At 40.8% G+C, this 25,379-nt stretch overlaps 1 protein-coding gene across 8 annotated transcripts in view; it reads left to right on the plus strand.

Moving 5' to 3' along the window:
* Positions 1 to 25,379, plus strand: part of SDCCAG8 (SHH signaling and ciliogenesis regulator SDCCAG8) — a 151,025-nt gene that overhangs the window by 69,335 nt on the left and 56,311 nt on the right. For 6 of the 8 annotated variants that reach the window (XR_009456099.1, XM_059715964.1, XM_014600083.3 and 3 more), the window contains 3 exons: positions 10,620 to 10,747; positions 14,099 to 14,207; positions 23,512 to 23,643. Coding sequence is in view for 7 of the 8 variants with exons in the window: in XM_059715964.1 (XP_059571947.1) it covers positions 10,620 to 10,747; positions 14,099 to 14,207; positions 23,512 to 23,643 (369 nt within the window). In the remaining variant the exon portion in view is untranslated. Of the gene's footprint in view, positions 1 to 10,619; positions 10,748 to 14,098; positions 14,208 to 14,300; positions 23,644 to 25,379 lie in introns of those variants that run through there. The other 2 variants (XM_059715988.1, XM_019500630.2) reach the window with 2 other exon arrangements.

Below are 25,379 nucleotides of genomic sequence, written 5' to 3' on the forward strand. Positions count from 1 at the left end.
CACTTTGCATTTCTCCTTGTTGAACTGCATTCTGTTGTTTTCTGCCCACTTGTCCAACCTGTCCAGGTCTGCCTGCAGCTATTCCCTGCCCTCCGGCGTGTCCACTTCTCCCCATAGCTTTGTGTCATCTGCAAACTTGGACAGAGTACATTTCACTCCCTCGTCCAAGTCACTGATGAAGACATTAAAGAGTATCGGTCCAAGGACCGAGCCCTGCGGGACCCCACTGCCCACACCCTTCCAGGTCGAAACCGACGCATCTACCACGACTCTCTGGGTGCGACCCTCCAGCCAATTCGCCACCCACCGGACTGTGTAGTCATCCAAGTCACAGCCTCTTAACTTGTTCACCAGTATGGGGTGGGATACCATATCGAAGGCCTTCCTGAAGTCTAAGTATACGACAACCACCCCTCCTCTTGTGTCCAGGCATTTCGTAACCTGGTCATCAAAAGAGACTAGATTGGTCAGGCACGATCTGCCTGCCACGAACCCGTGCTGGTTTCCCCTCAGCATAATTTGTCCTGCCGGGCTCTCACAAATGTGAGCCTTGATAATTTTTTCAAAGACTTTGCCAAGGATGGAGGTGAGACTGACTGGTCTATAGTTGCCCGGGTCCTTCTTCCTCCCCTTTTTGAAAATGGGGACCACGTTGGCCCTTTTCCAGTCCTCCGGGACTTGGCCCGTGTGCCACGAGCGTTTGAATATTCCCGCCAGTGGCTCTGCAATGATGTCGGCCAGTGCCTTCAGCACCCTCGGATGGAGCTCATCCGGGCCTGCCGACTTCTTCCAAGTGACTCTGCACCATCTCAGGGTCTACGCATGGAAGTCTGGCACCTTGCTGCTGCCTCTCTACAACCCCAGTGAGAGACTTGTCGTGCCCCTCACTTAGGAACACTGAGGCAAAGAATTCGTTGAGGAGTTCAGCTTTGTCCCCCCTGTCCATCACCAATTGTTTCTGCCCATTTAGCAGGGGTCCTATTCCTCCCTGGGTCTTCCTTTTACTCCTTATATATCTAAAAAACAATTTCTTGTTGTCTTTTACTTGGGTTGCCATCCTCAGCTCCATGGTAGCTTTGGCCCATCTAACTGCCTCCCTACAAGCATGAGCAGAGGAGGTATATTTGTCTTTGGTGATCTCTCCCTGTTTCCACTTTTTATGTGCTGCCCTTTTGGCCCTTAGGCTGCCCTGGATTTCTGTGGTCAGCCAGGGAAGCCTCCTGGCCCCTTTCCCTCTTTTGTCTTGCTCGGGGATCGTCTTGCTTTGTGCCCGAAGGATCGTTTCCTTAAGGCACAGCCACCCTTCTTGGGCTCCCATCCCTTCAAAACTCCTACTCTGCAGTGCGTCCTTGACTAATAGCCTGAGTTCATTGAGATCAGCTTTCCTAAAGTCTAGCACTTTCACCCTACTAGTTACCTTACCCACTCAACGTCTTATGGTGAATTCTATTATTAGGTGATCACTGTCCCCCAGATGGCTAGCGATCTGGAGGTCCCCTACCATGTCATCCCCCGTTGCCAATACCAGATCCAGTATGGCATTCCCCCTAGTGGGACCGTGTACCTCCTGAGTCAGGTGGAGGTCCTGTACACAGGTTAGAAACCTTCGTGAGCGGTGGGACTTTTCTGTCTGTGACTCCCAGCAGATGTCCGGGTAGTTTAGGTCCCCCATGACTACCGCCTCTTTAGCTTTTATGGTCTCCGAGAGTTGCCTCAGGAGCCCCGAATCTCTTTCTTCCCCTTGATGTGGGGGTCTGTAGCAGACCCCTACCACCAAATCCCTTTCTCCTTGCCCCCCACGTAGCCTAACCCACAAGGAGCCGGGGAGCCGGGACATGGTGGTGCGGCGGCGCCGGCGGCTGAGGAGAGGCCGATAACCTGGCCTATTCTAAGGATTCCCCAGCCAGTCAGAGATCTTCCACCATGGCTCCTGGCAGGGACCGGAAAGCATCCTACGAAGAAGCCCCAGGAGATGATGGGGAGGTCGTCACCACAGTCTGCAACAGCGCAGGGGCCATTCAGTCTGCCGAGTCCAAATTCATAAGCAGAAAAATTATGTCTTGTTTTTAAGAGTTGTTTCAAAGTTTGTTTTGGGGTTGGGATTTTGTTTGGTTTTTTGGGTTTTGGGTTTTTATGTTTTTGTACTTGGGTGGAGGATGCTTAGAAACAAGTCATATCATGTGTTTGCTTCCATGGGGGATGATTATACTTGTTTCCTTTGTGAAATGATTTTGGAACTATGAGGGGAAAATGGTAAAGAAGAAGTAGAAGGAACAAAATTATTTTTTGTCACTTAAATGTGTGCGCCCTTTTTTAAATTTCACTGTATTGGACAACTTTTGAATTTTGATTCCTTATCTCTTTGGTTGTTAGCTCTGGTTTTAGTTTCAGGACAATGAGAAGTAAAGTAGAATTTCCTGATTCTTGTAAGGCTTTTCTTCTGAGAAGTTTACCCTCCAGGAGTTTTGGAGAGCGAGGGAGTTGGGAGAGTGCTCATGCTTTGACAAGGTTCTTTGTGCAGTCTTTCACATGACTGGCTCAGCTCTAATGGCCATGTAGGGAGAGGTTTGTGACTATATTTGAGTTGACTTCTTTTGCTGCATGTCAGTGTTAGGCTGACTTGGTTTTCATGCTCCAGGAGTATGAGGACATACTCATTCCTCATTGAATGGAATCAATGGCATTGAATCAGATCCTCCTGTTTGTCTAGTGTTCAGCATAATCCAGACCAGCAGCTCCCAAACTTTGTTGGTTGTCTTGCCACTTTCCTTAAAAACTCATATTTTAAAGTATATGCAATTTTTTTCCTTTTTGTCGCATGTCTTTTAGAATTTAACTTAATTTTTTCTGGACTGTATAGTAAAATTAAAAGTGTGAAATATTTGATCATCTGGGCCAGATTAACACACAGGGAAACTAGGCACATGCCTAGGGCCCTAAATGAAGGGACCCAGTTGTGTTTACTTTACATAGTATAATTATGAGTGAAAAAAGTAGGGGCCCATGAGTTTGTTTGCTTAGGGCCCACTAAAGGGTTAATTTGGCCCTGTTGATTATAGTATATTTTTTAATATCTTGGATTTTAAATAATGAAAGAAAAAATGCAATGGATATTAGGAAGAATGTATTAACTGTAAGAATAGTTGATAACTAGAACAGTTTATCTAGAGAGGTTGTAGTATATCTATCACTGGAAGATTTTAAGTGCAGGTTAGATGATTGTTGCCTGCAGAGATTGAGAGGTCTTATCCTACCTGGAGCAGGGTGGGGTTAGACTAGGTGACCTCTTGAGACCTCTCTTATCCTTGTTTTTCTATGATTCTATAAGCAGCCATTATACTACTGCAAATATATTTTATAGTATTCAGATTACAAGAAAAACTATCGTAAATTACATTTTGATGTTGCTGAACTAAATGGCTTCACTTTTTATCTTGACTGGTATAAATTCAAAGGTCTTGCTATTTCTTTTCTAGATTATTGTTGAAAATGAGCCAGAGTTCATTTAACCTTTTTCCTTTTTTTTCCGTTTTTTTTTTTTTTTTTTTGTCAAAATTTAAATCAAACTTGATACAAACCTTTTTGAGCGGCTCTTTGAGAAATAAATTTACAGTTAGAGAAAGGGTCTGTTTACTTCACAGAACATGGCTGCTTTCTTAGCTAAAATATTGGTGAGCTTCAGCCAGAGTCCGGTTTTTCATGAAGTTCATCCTGTTTTGTTTTGTTCTTTTAATAGTAACGGGGGCAGGAAAACCAGCATGGCAGCTGCATCTAGTACTAACATATTTCCAGAATGTCCAAGCTCTGTCTGATATGAAACAGAATACCATTCTTCTCAACAACGAGTCGCTGAGCTATCCCTTGTTTATTGGAACTTTGAGAGCAGCACCACGACAGTCAACTTTTCCTTTTCCTTCGTTGTTATGTGTCTTTAATCTGTCAGGGTGTCTTCTATAGAAAATGATTTCCTGATCCGTTGTAACTGTTGGTGGGATGGTATTCGTTACATTTGGGGCCAAATTCAGATGCTACTTTTTTATAGTATCAGTGAGGTCAAAATGAATTTTCATGCATTCAAAACGAGGAAATTTTCAAATATGGTTGTGATTGGTCATTTCCATTGCATTGCTTTTATGCTATATACTCCAGTTTCTTTACCCTTGACAGTTTTTTTTTTGTGTCAGACATTTCAAAGTCATTGTTTTCAGTCCTAATAACTGGCATTCAGTTCATTGAGAGGAATGAACAAGTCAGATATATAGGTTAGTCTTGACGACCATAACTTACCCACAAAGGCATCCACAAGTTCAAACTAAAATCACTAATAAAATCTTGCCTCAGAAGAGGTCAGGGTACTGTATTTGCTTGAATATAAGACAAGGTTTTTTTCCTCCAATGAGTATGAGGGGAAGGGAGAGCCCCTCATCTTATTTTAGTATATGGGGAAACCTCATTAAATACATTGTCTATCATTAAACTGCTGCCAAAAGCAGTAGGTGTTCAGCAATGGAAACCAACAATAAAATTGATTAAATGCAGCCAATACTGAGTGTAACTATAAATATATGGTCCATGTGGGGCATAGATACTGTTAAGAACCTGCCACAAGGATAGGTTTAGTACAGCCAATCTGAATAAGATACATAGTAGTGTGCATTGTGCTCAGTCCCCCTCAGCACTGACTCTTTTACAAGTCATAGTGAGCCACTAAACTGAATATATTTTGACTTCCTCTTCACTTCCTCTTCAAGTTGACCTGTACCTTTCTTTCTCATCTCCAAAGATTCCTGATCTTCCCCAGTCTTCAATGTCTGGCAGACATCACCAAATGGGCCCCCAAACAGTTCACCCAGAATTCCTCTGTCACCCTCTCTCTCAGCCTATCACATGTAATTAGTGTGTCGCCACCCTTTGTGAAGTGGAGCTGGACTAGGTTGCGCTGTGTCTCATCTGCATATACATTTTTGGAGCATCCCAGGACTTGTGACAAGAAAGCCCGCTTGCAGTCATGAGTGGGGGGCTAATTAACTCATGGGTCTTTTCTGGGGGATATCTGGAGTACACATACATAGTGAGCAGTGCTAAACTGTGCACCACCCCCCTTGGAAGCCCATTCCAAATTCTGGTAACCCTTACCATAAAGAAGTTCTTCCTGATGTCTAATCTAAATCTGTTCTGTCAGTTTGTGGCTGTTTTTTCTAGTAACTCCAAGGGGTGCCCTGGTAAACAGAGCATCTCCTATTCCTTGCTGTCTCTCCTCTGACAAATTTGTAGATGGCCACTAGATCCCCTCTCAGCCTTCTCTTGCAGAGACTGAAGAGATCCAGGTTCCTCAATCTCTCCTCATAGGACCTTTACCTGCAGATCTCTAACCATCTGAGTAGCCCTTCTCTGGACCCTCTCAAGGTTTTCCACATCCCTCTTGAAGTACAGTGCCTAAAACTGAATGCAATACTCCAGCTGCAGCCTTACCAAGGCCACATAGAGGGGAAGTATCACCTCCCTAGTACCTGTTCGTGATGCATCTGCTAATGCATGATAGAGTGCAGTTAGCTTTACTGATCACTTTGTCACATTGACGACTCATGTTTATCTTGGTGTCAACTATGACTCTGAGATCCCTTTCTGCTGCTGTGCTGCTTAGGAAGTCATCTCCCAGTCTGTAAGTGTGTTGGAGATTCCTTTTCCCAAGGTGCAGTACCTTGCACTTATCTGTATTAAACTGCATCCTATTCTGCTCTTGAACAAAGATAAGTGGAAGGTACTGCACCAGGCTTGAAACGTGGGGATCACCAAGCTTGAAATACTGTTGACCCTGGTGGGGCCCTGCCCAATGAAATATATAGTAAATCATGAGCCTTTTGGCTTTAGACTAATCTCATGTATAGTTTGTACTATAAGTTGGTACAAAAGGTTTGCTTAAAAGTGTGTCTATGGAGTACTTGTATTAAAACTTGGAGCAGTTTCAAAAATAAAATGGATCAATTCCAGATGAACTAAATCTATGGGTACCTGTAGAAATGTGTCTATATGGTGAATTATGTTTCAAATTTCAAAGGTCAGTGTTTTCAATTTTTCCCCTCATTTCCATGTGCTCGGGGGGGGCAGGGTCTACCAGAAGGGAAGGAAGGAACTGTAGGGGGAAGAAGGTCTTGGTGGGAGGAGGGGGGCAAAGGGGAAGGTGGCTATCTAAGCCCTGAGATATATTTTTCCTGCTGTAGCAGTGGGAGGGAGACAAACAAATTCAAGGGAAACCTTCAACAGTCAGAGTCTATGTCTAGAAAATTATAACAAATGTATACATTTTCCATATATAGAATCAAATTATTGGGTGGGGGTCATCTTATATTCAGGGCCATCTTATATTTGAGTAAATATGATAATAGCCATCTTAGTACTTCAGTGAGTTGCTGATGATTACTTCCGATGACATAAAAATGAAAACAAACTTGAGTTCAACACTTGTGTTTGATTAGCTTTATGGCCTGATGCAGAATAATTTGGGAGATTTAATGCTTTATGATGAATACTGCAGTGAGTGAATTCAGCTTTAGACACCAAGGTTTCCCAGAACATCTCCATTCTCCAAGTCATTGATTGCACTCCATTTGCGTATACAATGCATTTCTACCACTCTGCATCATTTGCTGTGATGAATTAAGTCACGTTGTAAAACATGTCTTCTGTTGTACATCTTGATAGAGAAACCCTTTTGCTGTTAGTTCTGATTCAAACCTTACATATACAAGAAGCTGAGCAGAATTATTGCGACCAGCACTTCCACCTAACTGCAATGAAAATCACTTAATCTGTTTTACTCTGTGAGAGCTGTGAAAGTCACACTAATTGTATGAATTTTTTCTAGTTTGAACAGTCCTTAAACTTACATAATATGACACTTCTAGTACATTTACATGTATGCAGGTGAAAGATGCTGCTGTTCTGTTTGGCTGTATTTCAGTTCTTAGCTTAGCTTTCTTCTAAATCAAAAGGTTTTTTTAGGGGGGGTTGTTTGTTAGTTTTAAGAGTCATGCTTTATATTGAAGTGACATTAAAGCAAGAAAAGTTTCAATGAATGATTGAATTTTAATTCATAGTGTATGACATACACAGATCCTAGTTCACCTTCTACACTGTTCACAGCAGGTCTAACTATGTAGTTGGCTTAATAATCTTGTGGTGGTGTTGTAGCAGAAAGCTGACCATGGGTCCTTAAACCTGTTCAATTTTTCATAGTGGTCTTGATTCAGATTACTACCTATGGGGATGTGTACATGTGTGCTTTACTGCAGAGTTCAGTAATTAGCTCTGCAGTAAAGTGTCACCATCTACACCTGCGCTGCTATTAGGGTGCAGTAGATTAATTAATTGTGCCATAAAATAATACTCTCGGGGACAGTACTATTTTACAGCACACTTCTTGCGGTAAAACACATGTGTAAATGGTGACCAGGGCTGGCTGGGCATGAGGGTGCAAAAGTGCTGGGGCTGCCTGCTGTCTAGCTACACACTTCAGCACACTTGTGCCCCAGCCAGTCCCTCCACCTCCTGAGGCTGGCACCCAGAGGCTGGGGCTGACCCCCAGAGCCCTCTGCCAGGCCAGGGCTACTCCTCCCCAGCTCAAACTGCTGTGGTCCTAGGCACAGCATCTGCACGTGTGCCCTGAACTGCAGCAGTTTGAGCATCTACATGTGCCATTAAAGTGCCGTGACAAACTCTGACGCAAACTGTGCTGGAGTTTATCGCATCGCTTTGATGGCATGTGTAGATGCATCCTATTTTATCAACAGACTTAATCTCTCTGTTTTCTGTTGAAGCTACCACTAGTTAGCCAGTTCTCTATTGTCGAGGATAACTTTCATTCACAAATTCAAAAAAATTTCCATAACCACATACATAGAACAAGTAAGGTCCATAGCATTTGGACAAGTGGATGGAGAGTCAAGTTTGCCAAAACTCCACAAGTTTTCTGTTTGAGCCAAGAAGAGGACTGGGGTGTAAAGTGTATGTCTTTGGTCCCTGTTAAAGGTAGTCTGATAGTAAACTCATGCCTGACATAAATTTGAAGAGAATGGAGTTTGACAGGGGAAGTCTGAGTGGGAGAGTTACATTACAGGAGGTTAGAGGGTCAGGCTTTTGACCAGAGTGCTGTGAGCACTTGGGTGTGTGTAGAAAATGGCTGGGGAGGGGGGCTGCATTTGAGATGGACAGAGAGGTTGGGGGAGTCTGGGATTTTACATGGATATCAGATACCATCAGCTCCAGGAATCATTTTGCTCTTCAGCAGCTTTGGTCCTCTCTCAAGCAGGGCCCCTAGATGTATACAATGCTGGGCAACCTGCACAGACACTATCCCTGCTGAGAAGAGACTCAAATTGTAACCAGCCAGCTGCTCTTCTTTTGAAAAGCCAGCTGGATCTCCTTAGCCCTGTAGCCAGGTTTTTATACACTGGACCTAAACAGCTGTTCTACTCTGCTTTCCCCCCCTCCCAAGCTTCTTTGTGGACACAGGAAGGGATTCCCAATACCTCCCTGTTTCCCAGCCTCGAAGAGGCAGACTGTGGCCTCTGCCTGGGGGTTGGTACAAAGAGAGCTCCTGCTCTGCAGTTGCTTCCTTTTTGGGGACTTTTTGGTTTTGGGGCATCTTGTGGATGCAGGTTTTGCAGTCACTCTGAAAGAAGGGTCTTTTTTCAGAGGTGGCATGATGTGGGACTCTGCGTTTACCTTTGTAACTTGAGCTACGTGGCTTAGCACATGCCAAAAGCTAGTCCCAACAGAAAGCTAACCAGCTGTGTACCAAATAAGCACAGCACCCATCTGTACAGCCATATCACATAACACATCACTATATAAAACCACTATGCTGGCATGATCTGCCTGCATTATGTACCGTTGTGGCTAAGAAGTGCATTGTGTTTCTTGGGCAGTGTGTATGACAACTGTTTTAAAATGAAAGAGCTTTTAGCACACCACTTCCAACAAGCTCAGGTATCACCACTGGTACATGAACCACAGTTTGAGAAGCACTGATCTAACCTAATGTTGTTAGAGAAATGTTTCTGTATCAAAACAACAAGCATGGTGAATGATCCAGTTAGATGCATTTTATTTTGTGATGTTTCCTTAACAAAAGAGGTTTTGTGTCCCCCTGTCCTCCTCCCCCCCCTCACCCCCCCCCAATGTATCTCTTTTTGGAACAGTCAAAAATGCATTCCTTGTATCGTGTCAGGCTCTGTCCTACCTCAGGCAGAGCTTCCATTGACTTCAAAGGAAGTTTTGCCTGAGGTAGAGCAGAAATATTGGGTCCAGGAATTAGTGTAATGTAACCCACCATTTGTATTGCTTTGGGGTAAATTGAAGCAGGAAGATATGACATCGTGTATGTCATGCTGAGCTGCTGCAATATCTCGGATGAGTTATTAGGCACAGAGCCAAAGGTTAAGTGCAGCAGCCACACGAGGTGTGGCATTATTCTTGTATGAGTCATACCAGAATCTTCTGATTATTTTGTATTCCCATGCACTGAGAATATTCAGTAGGATTTATTAAATGTTATTTTCAGAATATTCATAAACCACAGAAGAGTTTGTATAGGTGTAAATAATACCTATATTCTCTCAAATTTGATTCACGCATACCTATAGTCTCTCAAATTTGATTAGACTCTAGATTCAAATATTTCATAACAGAACCTATATGAGGCTATTCGGATCTGAATGTTTCAGCCCAGGTTCTTCTCTGATTTGCACAAATATATCTTTTGCTTTCTTGATATCCACACTATCTTTGCTTGACCTGCATCAGATAAAATGTTTCAGTAGAAAATGTTAGTCTAATATTTGTTTTATTTCTGCAGTCATTACCGTACATTTTGCATATCCAGTCAGATAAATTGCTTACCTGCTTATGTTTTCAGACCTTGGGAATAGCATTGGGAATTGCTGGTAATTGTCAATGTACAAGCCTCTAATATTCAAAACCACAACCTACTCCCACCTTGCCCCATCCCCACAAAAATCTTGTGTGATTTTAACTTTACCTACAGGGTACTGGATACCCTCATCATCCATTGCCATAAATTAATGGATGAAGCTTTACTCTTGTATGAATGTTTAAGCAAGCTCATTAAGCTTTTGGAATAGCTGTAATATGAGCACTGTGGGAACTGTTCCCATTGACTCAATTTCTATGGATTGCCTTCACTGGCAGTCTCAGAATCGGGTCCCTACATTTTATTTCAGTATTAAATATACAAAGATTAGAAGAGGAGACAGAGAAACATAGTACAAACTGGATCTTGTAAGACTTCCTCAGGGGTGGGCACTTTATTAATATTCCAGATTAAAACAGAAACACAGATTGTTCTCTAGAAGATGAATGCATTTCACTCAGCTGATAGGTTATGCTTTTGTCCATTTTCTGTTAGTTGGTGTAGTGTTTGTAAGTGTAAGAGTTTATACAGTTGAATTACAATACAGTACAATTAATTTGAAGTGGGAAGGGAATGTCATAAAGGAAAAGCTTGACAGATTTTTTATTATTGTTAATTGAACCATCTATTTTGGCTGTGACAGTCTATTTGATTTTTATTTCTTTTTATTTCTTGTTTTCTTCTAAAGGTTGGAGAAAGAAAGCATTCAGCACAGCTTTAACAGTGAGGCAAAGGGCCGAGCCCTTCAGGCCCGGCAAAGAGAGCAGGAGCTGACACAGAAGATGCAGCAAATGGAGGCCCAGCATGATAAAACTGGTAGGTGGTAGGGAAAGATTAGAGCCTGGGCACTCACTCACAAGCCAGGCCCACGCCTTACTGTGAAATGACATCAGGAACACCTGTAACCTTTGGCTGGCCGAAGGGAGCAGATGCTAACTACACCGGAGATTCCGAATTACATATTAGTTAGCGTTTAAAAGAGAAAATGGAAAGTATTGCCCACTGTCTGTTGATTTCAGAGTGCTGCTCTCACATCTGTTGCACCATCTGGATTATGAGTTTATTTACCTGTGTTCAAGAAACGTAAAGCTGAGAGAGACCACAACAAAGTAGAAAAACAAAGGGCTTGTTTTTGGCTGGATTTTCAGGCACACATGTTATATAAAGAAAATAGCATCAGAAGCTCTGCGGGAAATGCTCTGAGCTTACAGTTAAAGTCTCCTGAATAGCATTGAACAGTTCCCACAGTACACACATTATAGCTACTCTAAAAGCTTAATGAGTTTGCTTCGGCATCCAAACTGGAGAAAAGCTTTAGCCATTAATCGGTTCTTAATTCACTGTCGCAGCTGGATGTAATTCACTGGCTCCAAATTGATATGTTCCTTTATTTAATCTTTGCAGCCTCAAACATTTTTAGCATTAGTATGTTTTCCCCAACCTAACAGGATGTTTAATCCTTTGCATGCTTCAAGTTCTTATAACTGCAGTTTAAATTTACTAATGCGTGGCACTGACCACAGCTGGCAGCTTGGCTGAAAGCTGACATCTTTCATCATGTTGGCACACCTGACCTATAACTTTTTACCTTTAATCTTAAAAGTAAAATGGACTTTTAAAATATTCATTTTCATTTGTTCATAGTCAAAGTGCTGTGCCAGCCTTTTTATATTATAACATTCTGCATTACTTAATAGTGCTAACAAGGGCCCAAATTATAGTTCTTAAACTGTGGATATTGTCTACTCTCAGCACTTCAATGATCCATGGCATAAGATAGCCTCCCCACCCTTATTGTGATACTAGAGACATGCCATTAGACAAGTATAAACCATCTTTCATCAGTGTAAAAAAAGGGAGGGACACACACAGTAACATACTAGTGGACCTTACCAGTATACAGTATAAAGTTACTCCTAGGGAAAAACATTGATCACAATACACCAGTCTAAATTACACCATAATATGTTCAGTCTGCAATTTGCATTGGCTTTTTATAACAATGTAAGTGATATTGAGATCCAGTATTAACAGATGACCAGTAATCCTGGGGAAACTACTGCTGCAATAAGTTTATTACAGCAATTCACCAAAAGGTGGCAGAAGAACACTTAATACGCTGTTTACATTTCAAAAATGGCTACTCTGGGATAACTGTGGACACAAGATGCACACCAGTGTAACTTTTATACGAGTCTATTTTACTGGGGGGTTTTTTCCCTGAGGTAACTTTACAACAGATTTTAATAAGTTACTTGAGTGTAGGACTATATGCCATGTGCCACGTTCACTCTCTCTTTTCTTTTTTAAACACTTATGAAAGTATGAGTATAAGCATGTTATGTATCTTGGGTGTCCAAAATGCATACTGTGGACCAGATCCTGTCTGTGGAGCCATTTGATCTGGCTTATAAGGCTCCCTTTTGTACCACCTTATAGAGGGGCTAGGAACTTGGAAAGTGCCAAACCAAGGTATAGCATCCCACTGGAGAAATGTCAGCAGTGGAGGTAGGTCAGCAATGGTTGCATTACCCCTGCACACCTACTTGCCATACTGTCAGTGCTGGGTTAGATCTGACCCACACATCTACTCGCAGTACAGATCCAGGCCACAACAAGCTCTTTGTTCAGGTACTCAGCTGAATTTGATACCCCAGCTTAGGCGTTAACACCAGATACAGGTGTCATGTATTTGCAGTTATTCCAGGGTAGCTGTTTGATCGGTGCAAACAGACTATTACCTGCATCCCCACCATCTAATGGCAAGGAGTTTTAATAGCATCTACTCTAAAAGTTAAACTGAAATAATTAGTCATCTGTCACTGTATATCCTTATGTAGTTTACATTGGTAAACAAAGTAATATTTTGCTGGTATCAATGTGTCAAGTATTTAGGCTCACTGTCAGCTCTCTCTTCTATCCAGTACATCTTTGTGTGAGCTGCTTTAATTTGATACAAAATAAAAGAAAACTTTAATTTAGTTGCATTTGGTTCATAAAACATTTCCCTTTTGTCATGTACTGAGAGAAGATTAGGATTGAATGCATCAGTTCTTTATCACTAGTAGAAGCAGGAAGAGGCAAATTGTAACTCTTCATTCATTTTGTACATCTGTGTTAGCCATGCATGCATTTGTCTGTCATATGTACTAGTATATGCAATTAATTGGTAAGAGATTAAAGGAGTAAGGTAGTCTAGTGGTCTGTATGTACAATATATTTCATTATACCTCACTTGTTAAATATAAAGGAATCTGATATTGTAAGCCGGAATGATGCACAATACTGTGAACAATCATTAAAAACATAGTAAGCACCATGATACAGGATCTCTTCACTAAAATATTAAAGACCTATTGCTTTTTAGTTCATGACTTTTAGTATAGCATAGGCTGATAGTAAGAAACTGATTTTTCTAAAATGGTAGTCTTAATGTGATTCATGCTATGATAACATAAGTTTTGGTGTCCACATCATAAAAAAATTAATTTGGCCCAGGACTCCTTTCTTTAAAGATGGATGAGACAAGCTGGTGGGTCATAGTATGCATACTTGCACAGCTACCCCCTATCCTGCACATATTAGATAGTTTGGAGGACTTCACACCCTACAATTTGCCAGTTTCATGCCTCTCTCTAGGCATTAAATTCACTCTCAAAAACAAGCAAATAAAACCAGATTATAACGTTTATAGCAATTCCTGTTACCTGGTTCCAGTACTACCTCAAGTAGCCTGTTCAGTAAGGTTTTTGCCTGTCTCTGGTGAAAGATGTCTGCTGCTTCCTCACCTACCTGAACAACAAGCTCAGGACAGTTATCCAAGAGTGTGGTAGTGTGGGACATTGATCATAGTCCAGTCAAAATCTCAACAGAAGCCTAGGGTATACTACACCTTGCAAAATAATGTCCCTGGTGGCAAAATTGCAGTAAAGATTAAGATGATGCTGATGCTGGTGTTGGTGTTCGAAGGAGGGAAACAACTTAGCTTTCTCCTATTCATTTTTTTTTTAAGTTAGCCATGCTTTGGTATATGATGATTATATTATGGGCCTATGTTACATATATAACTGGAGTTTTGAACCACATCAAAAATGGGGGTAAAATAAGACTATTTTAGAATATTGTATTTAAGTATTACTTTGTAAAATATACAAATATAATTTCTAGTAAATGAACTGGATTCATTGCTGACCTCCCAGAATATGTTCATAGCAAAATTAAAGGAAGAATGTTGTGTGTTGGCAAAGAAACTGGAACGTATAACAGAAAAACACAGGTAGGTGTTATTTCTTACACTAGTCTTGTTAATTACATGCATGCTACTGTATTTATTTTTATTTACATTTATTATTCTCTTGCTCTATACTAGTCATCTACACCTATTACAAATCTGTTCAATATAAATACAACATCTGCAACTTGAGAAACCAGGATGGATTTTGTCCAGAGTATTTCTAATTTTCTACTTTTCACGTGATATTTTTGCCTTTTCATTCAAATTACTTGGACTATTCATATGTGAGAAATCACATGTTATGTTCTTATTAAGACTGATATTCTTCATCTGAAAATTAGTAAATTGACAGTAAAATAGCCACAATTCCAACTTAGTTATTGGAAATTATGCTAAGAATACTAAATTTTTGGTTAAAGATTTCAAGCTGCATTTTATTGGGTATCTGGGGTTAAATGACATAGAATGTTTTAAATAAGTAATTTACTTAATAATAGTGCACACTGGCTAATAATTCTGGAAGATTGCTCAATCAGATTTACCCTCTCAACAAACTCTTGTGAAAATTGCTGCTTACTAAGGGCCCAATTTCAGAGTTGCTTATGCAATTTCCCCATTTAAATCAATGGTAGTTTTGCACACAGAGTGGCTAAAGTATTAGATTCTAAAATGAAGTAAATGTTGGAGGAAGAATTGCATTTGTATATACGAATATGTGCTGTATTAATGTATCCTATTCAGAATTACTTCCTGCAAGAAGGTCATATTGCAAATAATTGGCCTCAGAATCTATATGAATATGTTACTTAAGTAACATAATACAGTTTTTTTTAATTTGTATTACCAAAGGCTGAGAGTCACTTCTATAGCAAAATCCTTCACAAGGCTTGTTTGCCATTTAACTTCTACTCATAGCACAAAGTGGGACTGATGCAGTGTGTCACTTTCTAAACCAGGAGTAAATTTAAGTGAATTGGGTAACAAAATATTTATTAAAGAGATTAAAAACTGAGGGTATGTAAGTATAATCATTAAAAAAGAAACTCCTCCATTGTAAATATTGTGATAGTCAATCAAATAGCACTTTTCCCAGCCAAGCTGCTTTCCAGATTATCCAACATTGCAAGAGCGCCATAAGTAGTCTCAGCCCAAGGAGTCAGAGAAGTTTGAATCCTGGATTGATTGGAGGTGAAGTAATTAGATAAAGTAATTGAAATAAGATTCACATTTTTTTCTTCATATATTATTCCAACAGACTTTACAATGTAATGATCGTTTCATAAGAACTCAGTTATAAAACAAGCAGTATGTGAAGGATAGGGAAGATGATGTGGAATGGAAGTGTGTACTTTTTGTGTACATGAATACATCTTTTGAAGGATTTTCTGTGCACCAGAAGCAGTGGGGAAGAGAGCATGGAGGTAGTTGGGAGAAGTGGATATATTGCTGGTTGCGATTAAGATTGTTGCATTGGGGGTTAATGTAATCAGAAACAAAAAAGGATGGATAGGGAGAGGCAAAATTGTGAGGGGATTTAAATAAAGACAAGAAGACTGAACTAGATGGAAAGGGAAACCTACTGAAGGGATTCAGAGAGGTGAGACAACAGAAACTGCAGACAGGAAAGATTATTTGATTCACTGCAATTTGAATGGAACAAAGTGGTGCTATGTGTATCAAGAAAATTTATATGCTGTTTGCTTTCACCTCTCTTCCACCTGCAACTTCTTTCTGTCACATGATCGCAAGGTATCATCACTGCAATTTCAGGAATTGGTGGACGTGGCATTTTCTTTTAAAATATTTTTTTTCCCATTGGATTTTACAGTACCTACTGCTCAGAAAAGACTATCTCCCAGCATAGTTTCCTCAGTATACTTTACCTGCACAAATGAAAGGCGCTTTCACTACACTTAGGCAGAGTGGTCTTTGTATAGGCTTTACCTACTCTCAAAATACTGGACCGTAAGCAGTGCATTAGTGTGCTTAGTGATTAGAGTCGGGGTCTGAGGCTGGTCAGTATAATTTTAATCCTGGATATACAACTGTTTTGCTGTATTGCCTGGGATATTTGTGGCACAGTATCCCCATCAGTAAAACAAGAATGATGAAGAATATGAAACTGTGTCAATTAATGTGTGTAAAACACTTGAGCCTTATTACAAAATCTAGTAGGAATGTAAAGTATTTATTAAATATACTAAAGCATTTGGTGTGGATTATTCATTATGAGAAATGTGTTACCTTCCATAACATATTTATAGAGCTGAATTTTAATTTAGTGTTTCTTTCTGAAATCTGTAACATGGGTGGTTTTGTTTTGGTTCTGCTTTGTTTTTGGGGGGAAGAACTACTACTAAAATGTTTTTTGTGTGACTGAGCCCTTCTATGGGGTTAGGCAAACCTCAGAATTATCAAGTCACTGAACAAATTACATAACATTCATGCTGTTTGCAAAATTAATCATGTTTGTGAAGATACTATATGTATGTGAAAGTGTAAAAAAAAATCAGAATGTAGTCCTTTGTTGATGTCTTCTGTGTTATTTTGTTCATTTTTTCTCTGATTGTTACTATCTGAATTTCTGGGCTTGTAGATTGATGCTTAACACTGCCCACAGTGTATTTGTGATTTGCGTTTTGTAATTAAGGGGAACAATGGGAGCCCATTGGGTCTCGTTATATATAATGGTTGGTTTAATTTGTTTCACTTCTATCTTGTTAATTGTAAATTGATCATTAAGATTTGAATTCTAATCTGTCACCAGGGTTGTGAGTATTGAAGCTAGAGCAATGATCCTGGTTTTAATCACTGATGATGAGAAACAAATTTTATAATTTTGGTACATATTGCAGTTCATATATTTTAACACTGTATTTTATGGTGTTATAAATATTGTTAAATGACTTTTAGTGTAGTTTTACTGTTTGGACTATAATGTATAAATTATATTACTGTTTTGGCAACAGTAGGCATCCAACTGTGTGAGTTTAATTGAAGTAAAGAATACACACCCGCCCGGCTGAACTATTTTTCTGCATGTTTGGTTGATGTTGTATTGAGAGACTGCAGTTACTGCACTCAACACCATGAGTAAAATGTTAGCCCAGTGTAGTGTTACAAGGATGTGAAACACAGTGTGTCTGGAAAAACAGTCCATTACATGATTTATTATCCCCTCACAGAAGAACTATTTTTATCCCGATTAGATCAGTTAAAAATGTTATTTTGCAGTGCTTGTAATTGAAATACAATAAAATTGGCTGGTTTTCTGAGGAGGAAGAAGTATCACTGCTGAATAAAACAGCTAAGCTCCAATCTGCACTGTGTCCTTGAGAGGTACAATGCAGAACATAGTCAGCCTGGGGGAAAAATGGACAAAATCAGTATCATCAAACCCAAGTATTTCAAAAGTCCATCCTTGAATATCATGAAACTGACTTAAAAATCATGACAATTTAAAAATTATGGATATTTCAGTCATATGAATCCAAGAGCTTATGGCTATAAGAAAAACAGCAAAAATCATGAGACTCTTGATAATGCCACAAAGGATGGCAAAACTGCAAGATGATTGTTCATCAGCCATTTTTTGCCATCTAAATTCTGGGCTGTGCAGGGACTGATACAACTTGTGATGTAACATAGCAGTGGCTCTCAACCTTTTTTGTACAAGGACCCATTTCTAAACATTAGCCAGTCTTGACCCAGTGTTCCTCGCTCCTGACCCACTGCCCTAGACCCCAGCTCCCCAGTGTGGGGCAGGGGTGAGTGTATGGGACAGGGAGGCATGGAAGGTCCCAAGCAGCCCCTTGCAGGCTGGAACTCTGCAAGCCTGCAAGGGAAAAGCCATGGTTTCCCATGTTTTTCTCCTTTAAAGGAGAATCCATGTTTAAAGTTTGTTCATGACACTTTCACATTCTTGCGACTCACTTTTGGGTCATGACCCATGGGTTGAGAAACACTGACATAGAGCATGGGCCCACAAGCAAGTTACTGTAAGGGCAGTGACAGCAAAGATATATAGCACGCTGACTATCTGTGTTAACTGCAGTTACTGCACAGGAGCTAATGTGCTGTTAATCCCCTCCATCTGTTACCTAACAGTAACTTGTTTGTGCTCCCATAACCTTACGACAGATCTAGGTGGTAGAGTACATATATCTGGCCTATTTCAAGTATCAGAATCATTATGGCTGCATTAGCTTGAAGCTCCATCTGAGCTCACACTGCCACTGAGAAAAATCTTTAATGTTTTCAAGTGGAGTCCCTGTACTTCAGATATTCTAAGCACTTCGGGAGAAGGTGGTTAGGAACAGTCAGCATGGATTCACCAAGGGCAAGTCATGCCTGACCAACCCGATTGCCTTCTATGACAAGGCTTAGTGGATACAGGGAGACCAGTGGATGTGGTATACCTTGATTTTAGCAAGGCTTTTGATATGGTCTTCCACAACATTCTCTGAGGCAGGCTTTCAGAAGTATGGGTTGTTTGAATAGACTATAAGGTGGATAGAAACCTGGCTGGATCATTGGGCTCAGAGTGTAGTAATCAATGGCTCAATATCTAGTTGGAAGCTGGTATCAAGTGGAGTACCTTAGGGATTGGTCCTGGGGCCAGTTTTGTTCAATGCCTTCATCAACAACCTAGAAGATGGCATAGAGTGCACTCTTAGCAAGTATGCAGATGACACCAAACTGGGAGGAGATATGCTGGAGGGTAGGGCTAGAATTCAGAGGGACCTAGACAAATTGGAGAATTGGACCAAAAGAAATCTCATGTGTTTCAACAAGGACAAGTGCGAAGTCCTGCACTTAGGAGAGAACAATACTATGTACCAGTACAGGTTGGGGGCTGATTGGGTTACAGTGCTTATAAGCTGAACGTGAGCCAACAGTGTGCCTTTGTCACCAAGAAAACTAATGGCATACTAGGCTGCGCTGGTAGGGGTGTTGCCAGCAGGTCCAGCAAAGGGATTATTTTTCTCTATTCATCACTGGTAAGGCCAAATCTCAAGTACTATGTCCAGTTTTGGGCCCCCCAGTACAAAAAGGGTGTGGACAAGCTGGAGAGAGTCCAGTGGAGGACAACAAAAATGGCAAGGGGGCTGGGGCACATGGCTTATGAGGGGATACTGCAGAAACTGGGCTTATTTAGTCCAGAGAAGACATGGGATTTAATAGCAACCTTCAGCTACCTGAATGGTGGTTCTGAAGAGGATGGAGCTAGACTGTCCAGAGTGGTGGGAGATGACAGAAGAAGGAGCAATGGTCTCAAGTTGCAGCAAGGGAAGTTTAGGTTAGATGCTAGAAAAAGCTTTCTCACTAGGAGGGTAGTAAAACACTGGAACAGTTTACCTATAGAGGTTGTGGACTCTCCATCCTTGGAGGTTTTTAAGACCTGGCTAGACAAAGCCTTGGCTGGGATGGTCGTGCTTTGAGCAGGGGGTTGGACTAGATGACCTACTGCAGTCCCTTCCAACTCTAATTTTCTATGATTCTAAGTATGAATAAAGCTCACGGAGGACATTTAGATTTATGCCATCAAAAACATTACTGCAGCCATATCCAACTGCATATTCAAGTAGGGAGCAGCCCACTATTAAGTTGGGAAACCCCACAGACATAGTATTTAAAATAAAAAATAAACCTAATAGAAGATCCTCCTTGCTGTCATTCACCTGATAGAAAGATGTACCAGGTGTCAATGAACTTAGTCCTTGGGATCACAATATTAAGAAAAAAATGCACCAGAGCTTTCCCCAAATCTCTCTCTCTCTGCCAGTGACTAGCCCATCTCACAAAGTTTTTTATGGGGTGTTGCTATAAATTCATCTACATTTCTGTAAAAATATTGTTTGAGGATTCTACTTTAATCCCTGTTAAATCCAGCATACTCTTATCCATATATCCATCTCAGTAAGGTCCTTTCCTCTATAAACTTTATATGCAATGATTTGCAAGTTTTAATCCAGAGCAAAGGCAAACCTCGTTTATAATTTTTCCATGACATTCTTGGTAAATTGTGACTTCATAATTATACTAAAGTGAATATGTTCTGAGCAATGCCTTCTCTATAGCTACACTCAGATTAGTTCCTGTTTGACAGATTTGAATGTTTAGCATATGTGGTTCTTCATGTAATGGGAAACATCATTGCCTGAACATCATTACCAGGTTTGCCCTGTCACCATAACAGAACCTGTTCCTGATGTGACAGATTCTTTCTTCCTTTTTCTTTTTTAGAATGTCCTTGTTTTGTTTGCAGGGGGCTGAAGGTAAAGTGTCTTCATCCTAAAACTGTAAAATACTTACATTTCTTATTTTAAAGATGTCTCTGGGGCTCTTTCATCTCCAGAACTATGTAACATGTCACCTTGGTGAAAATAAACTAGCATGCTTATATTTGGGCTGGAGTGTTGTACATTTCCAGGACTGTAGCAAAACCCCCCGTTTTTTCTTTTTTTATTTATTTTAAAATGCATTCCCTCCCCTTCCCCAACCATTTTTTACTTTTTCTCTCCCTGTATTTTCCCTATAGATAAGTATAAGTAAGCTAAGATGTAGGATAAGCTTTAACGTTTTATTTTAGGTATTAAGTTTTATTTTTCTCTCCCCTCCTTGCAAATAAGTTCCCTGCTATTGTGATATTGATACCCACTGTTTTGTAAGTGATAATTATTATGTTTGTACTGCTTTTATATTGTGTGATTGCTGTTTTAGGCCTATATATGTAAGTTAGTGTAAGTCATGTCAAGTTTCCATTTTGTATGTCAAGCCTCCATCTTGTGTCCTCTGCCCGGGCATCCCCTGTGTTGCAACTGTATGATTCATGTACCCCTCCTATGTAAATTTTTTTCTAGATGAATGAGAATGATTGGGAATGATTGAAATACAATGGTAGCAGGCCTCTACTGAATGGCCTGTAACGACCAGGCCATCACCTCGCGTTGATTCATCCAGGAACCACGGACCTCACACAGGAACAGAGACAAGAACCCAGCATTTGAAAGACAAAAGACTTTGCAGAACCAGCAACTCTCACCATTACAGACCCCCGAAACTGCACATCCGTGCATGGAGCACACATGCTCAGTACGCCAGGGGCTGACCCTTGCCTGGGCATGCCTCCTGTCACTAGGGTCACACAAGGTCTGCCCCTATAAAAAGGGGTAGTGCAGACAGACCCAGTGGGACGCCCTCTCCATCTGGACCAGCACCATGCCACACCACCTATCCACCCAGCGGCCCTGCCAGCGACCCCCCTCTGGACAACATCTACTGGACAAGGACCCCTTTCCAGCTTGGATAGGTAGCTATCACCCCTCGCCCCCTCTTCAATCAAGGACTTGGACTCTGCTTGTCTTCCCTACCTGGACTCCAGCCCTTCCACTAAGTCTCTTTCTCCTGCTGCCAGTGTGTGTGTGTGTGTGTGTGTGAGTGAGAACCAATAACTTCATGGGGCTGTGTAGTGTGTTGTCTGTGTAATAAAACTGTTATTTGGACCCCTAAATTGGGTTTTGCTTTACTATGATTTGGCCCTGCTCCAATCTTTGCTCCTCGCCCCTCTAACTTCTGTCTCATTTCTCCTTCTCCTGCTTCTGGCTCACTGCCACCTCCAACACCTGTCCTGAGCTCCTCTCTGCCTCCAACCCCCCTGTTTCTTTGCCACTGTCTTATCCCCACTGCCTTTTCCTTTTCCCCTGAGCAACCAGGTTTCTGCCTCAGTTTCTTTCCCGGCTGTCTCCTCCTTGCCACCACTTATCTGCCCTTCCACCCCAATATCTCAGCTGTCTGCCTCAGTTTCCAGCCCTAGTCTACCTTAAGTAAACCCAAGCCTCAGTTCCTCAGCCAGCTTCTCTGTAGTCCACCGATTCTAATCCCAGTTCTGGCAACTCTCACTCCCTACACTTTAACTCTCTGTCTCTCTCACCTGACCCTTCCCACAAGTATCCCCGGTACCCCAAGCACACACATACACACTGTACCATCCAAGTTAGGAACTTACCTGTGTGTATGTATAGGTGGGTTGTGTGTGTGTGTGTGTATATGTATGTGTCATTGTGTGCATGATGTACGAATTAGTGATCTGTGTCTAACTTTTGGGGTGTATAGTGTATGTGCTTAAATTGGTGATAGGTGTGCATGTGCCTAGGCTGGTTTGGATGTGTATGTGCCTGAGCTGGTAGAGTGTGTGTGTATGCATCTCATTGATTTGTGTGTTTGGATATGTGGAGTTGTGTCACACCCTCCTGTCTAACAGCGCAATATTGAGATCCTGAGAGTTGGCCTGACCCCACAGGGCAACAGGACCATCGTGCCTAGAAGAGGCAATAGTTATTTTGTTCAATTTTCTATTGAACTAACTGTATAGTTGGGAAAGGTATTGGACAAGATTTTGGGTACAAAGTGCCGTTCTTCAGACCTCCAGACCTGCAGAAGAGCGCTTTGTGTCCAAAACCTTGTCTAACATCTCTCCCAACTATGCAGTTGGTCCAATAAAACATACCACAGGAAAAAAAAAAACATATTTCTTATGTCCATAATTTTTATGTTCTAAGCATGCCCCCTTATTAAGCATTAGAATATACACATAGTATACATATAGATTTTCATCACAATTTTTATGACATTTTTATAGTAAAAACAGTAAGGAGCACCAGGAAAGCCAGAGCTCCTAGTATGAGTAGAAATGAACTTCCCTATCATTAGCTAATGGTCAAAGATATAGGTAGGGGAGTAATCCCAATGAACTCATGCTTGGACTTGCTGTGATTCTACAACATTGGAAAATGAGAAGTACTTAATTTTCTTTTGCACAGCCTTTACAGATCTTGTCTTTGCACAGACTTTACAGAGGATCAGGTGCAACACTTATGACCTTTCTCTTATTTCTTAAGCTGTGTATTTTCCTCTTAAAAATCTCCCTTTGCCAGTGCAGCACTTATGTTTTCAGGATATTGGCCCAATTTTACTGTCAGTGATTCCAGCATCATTTGAGTTTCCTGGATTTATCTCATTTGATATCAATAAATAATTATTTGCTATTAAAATTAGCCATTATGGTGACCAAACCAAGTAAGCAAAAATTATGGTCTTGCAGAAGGGGATTTTCACAGAACTATGCTTGATTGATGGTCAGTATTTGTAACTGCGTTACCAAAAAGTCATGCCTCCATGCATGTGGATGTGGCTTAACATTTAAAAAATGGGTGTTTGTTTGTATTAAAAGGCTGTTTTAACATTACAGTTGTAGGAGTTTCATAACCATCAAAACCATATAATGGTGTACACTGCAGGATAAAGTCTGACAGCACCCATCATCCCTGTGTTTTTATTTTTGTAGGTCTGAAGTCAGCCAGCTTAGTCAGGAGAATGTGTACCTCCATGACAGATTGGAGAAGATGCAGAAAAGGAATGATGAATTGGAGGAACAGTGTATCCAGCATGGGAAAATGCATGAGAGAATGAAACTGAGGTAGGAAGCTCTTTTAGTCCATCCATATGTGGCATATTCTACTGTACTTGTTATGTTGTATAAATAAAAAAAATGATGTGGAAGTGTTTGAACAATTCTAGTCTTTTTACTTTTTAAGCAAAAAACCAAAACTTCACAGACCATCTTCTGTTTGTGATGTTTTGGCTACATAATAAGATTATTATCTGTCATTGGAAATCCTACTGTTAAAAGTATTATTTGAGTAGAAGCTATTCATTTTTGTAGGTCAGAAGTACCTGTTATGTCATGATCATGTTTAAACAGTGTTCTTCCAGAAGTAATTCCCTACTAAAAGGCACCAGCTCCCTCAGCTGATCTTTCCATTCTTCATTTATGGGGATTAAAAATGAGGTAGATCATAACCTTTTGGGGCAGAGCTACCTCTTGGTATCAGTAGACACTTTCCCAGCAAAGGGACAACATGTCAGTAATGTAAAATAGGGCTGCCGATATGCAGCTGTTATGTCTGGTGGGATCAGACAGTCCTGAATCAGGGAATTACTTGCCTGCTCTATATGGCCTGCTTCTCTGCTCCTTCTGAACTTATCCTTGCTGCAGAGGGGGTTGAGGATTTGGCAGCTGGCCCCTCGGATTAGGGGAAAGGGCAGAGACTTGCGGCCTGCAACAATAGCCAGGTTGCAAGCTCTGACCTGCACTGGCACAAGATTGCTAACCCCTGGTCATAGACTATTTAACCACTGGGCACAGTGTCCTCCTATATATTTGTGCAGTGCCTACCACAACAGAGCTGTGAACTCAGTTGGACCTCTGGTCATCACCGTGATGCATATAACAAGTAAGAATATAAAATGTGGACTCTCTGTTAACAGAAGTTGAGAATTGTTATTAGTTGCCTCATTTTGAATGGTAAGATGGATCATAGTCTATAAAATAACAGTTCAGATACTTGGTGTGGGATAAGTAAAGATGAAGGTAGGATAAATTATAAACTAATAGAGGTCAGGGTAGATTTGCACCTTGTAGGGTAAATAAATCAGAGATGCGTAAAACTTCATAAGCAGCAGCTTACTAGCATCTGACTATTACTGAAAAACTAGTTCAGTAACTGGGCACATCTACATGTGACACTGTCGCCATAGTGACATGCTACGGCAACGTAGCATCCATTGGTGTCTGCATGTGACCAGCAGCTACTTCACTGTAGCGACATGCTTCCTCATTATAGCTCACTACTACAGCAAAGTAGCTGCTAAAAATACTATGCCATGAATACGGTGCAGTATGGGCAGTTGCTGCACTATGCTTTAGTACGTCCAAAAGGAAGTACTGTGCCACGCTACTGTGCTGTGCTTTAGTAACAACATCACCATCGGGCAACGTGTAGATGCACCCAGAGTTTCCCAAATTCAGTATTTTTGAATCTATAAATGTGGCTTAGGTTATCATGTGATTGAGTCACAATCTTCTTTAATATCCTACTAAAATCTTCAAAATGGTGAGTATTTGTTTTCTTAATCATCTCATTCCTTATTGAAATTTCAGGTAGTTAAAGGAAAGTTACCAGGAGCAGCTCTAAAGTGACAGTAAGGCTGTTTTACATTTTTCACAATGAAGAACTGTAACAGATTAAGTATGAGCTAATATACAAATATAGTACCCAAAGTTGATGAACTTGCCTATGAATTTTTCAGTTCAAGAGCAGTACAAATAGTCAGAAGTCATAAAAGGCCATTATTTCCTGGCATGTGCATTGG

The sequence above is a fragment of the Alligator mississippiensis genome, chromosome 1 (genome assembly GCF_030867095.1).
Source record: "Alligator mississippiensis isolate rAllMis1 chromosome 1, rAllMis1, whole genome shotgun sequence".
Taxonomy (NCBI): domain Eukaryota; kingdom Metazoa; phylum Chordata; order Crocodylia; family Alligatoridae; genus Alligator; species Alligator mississippiensis.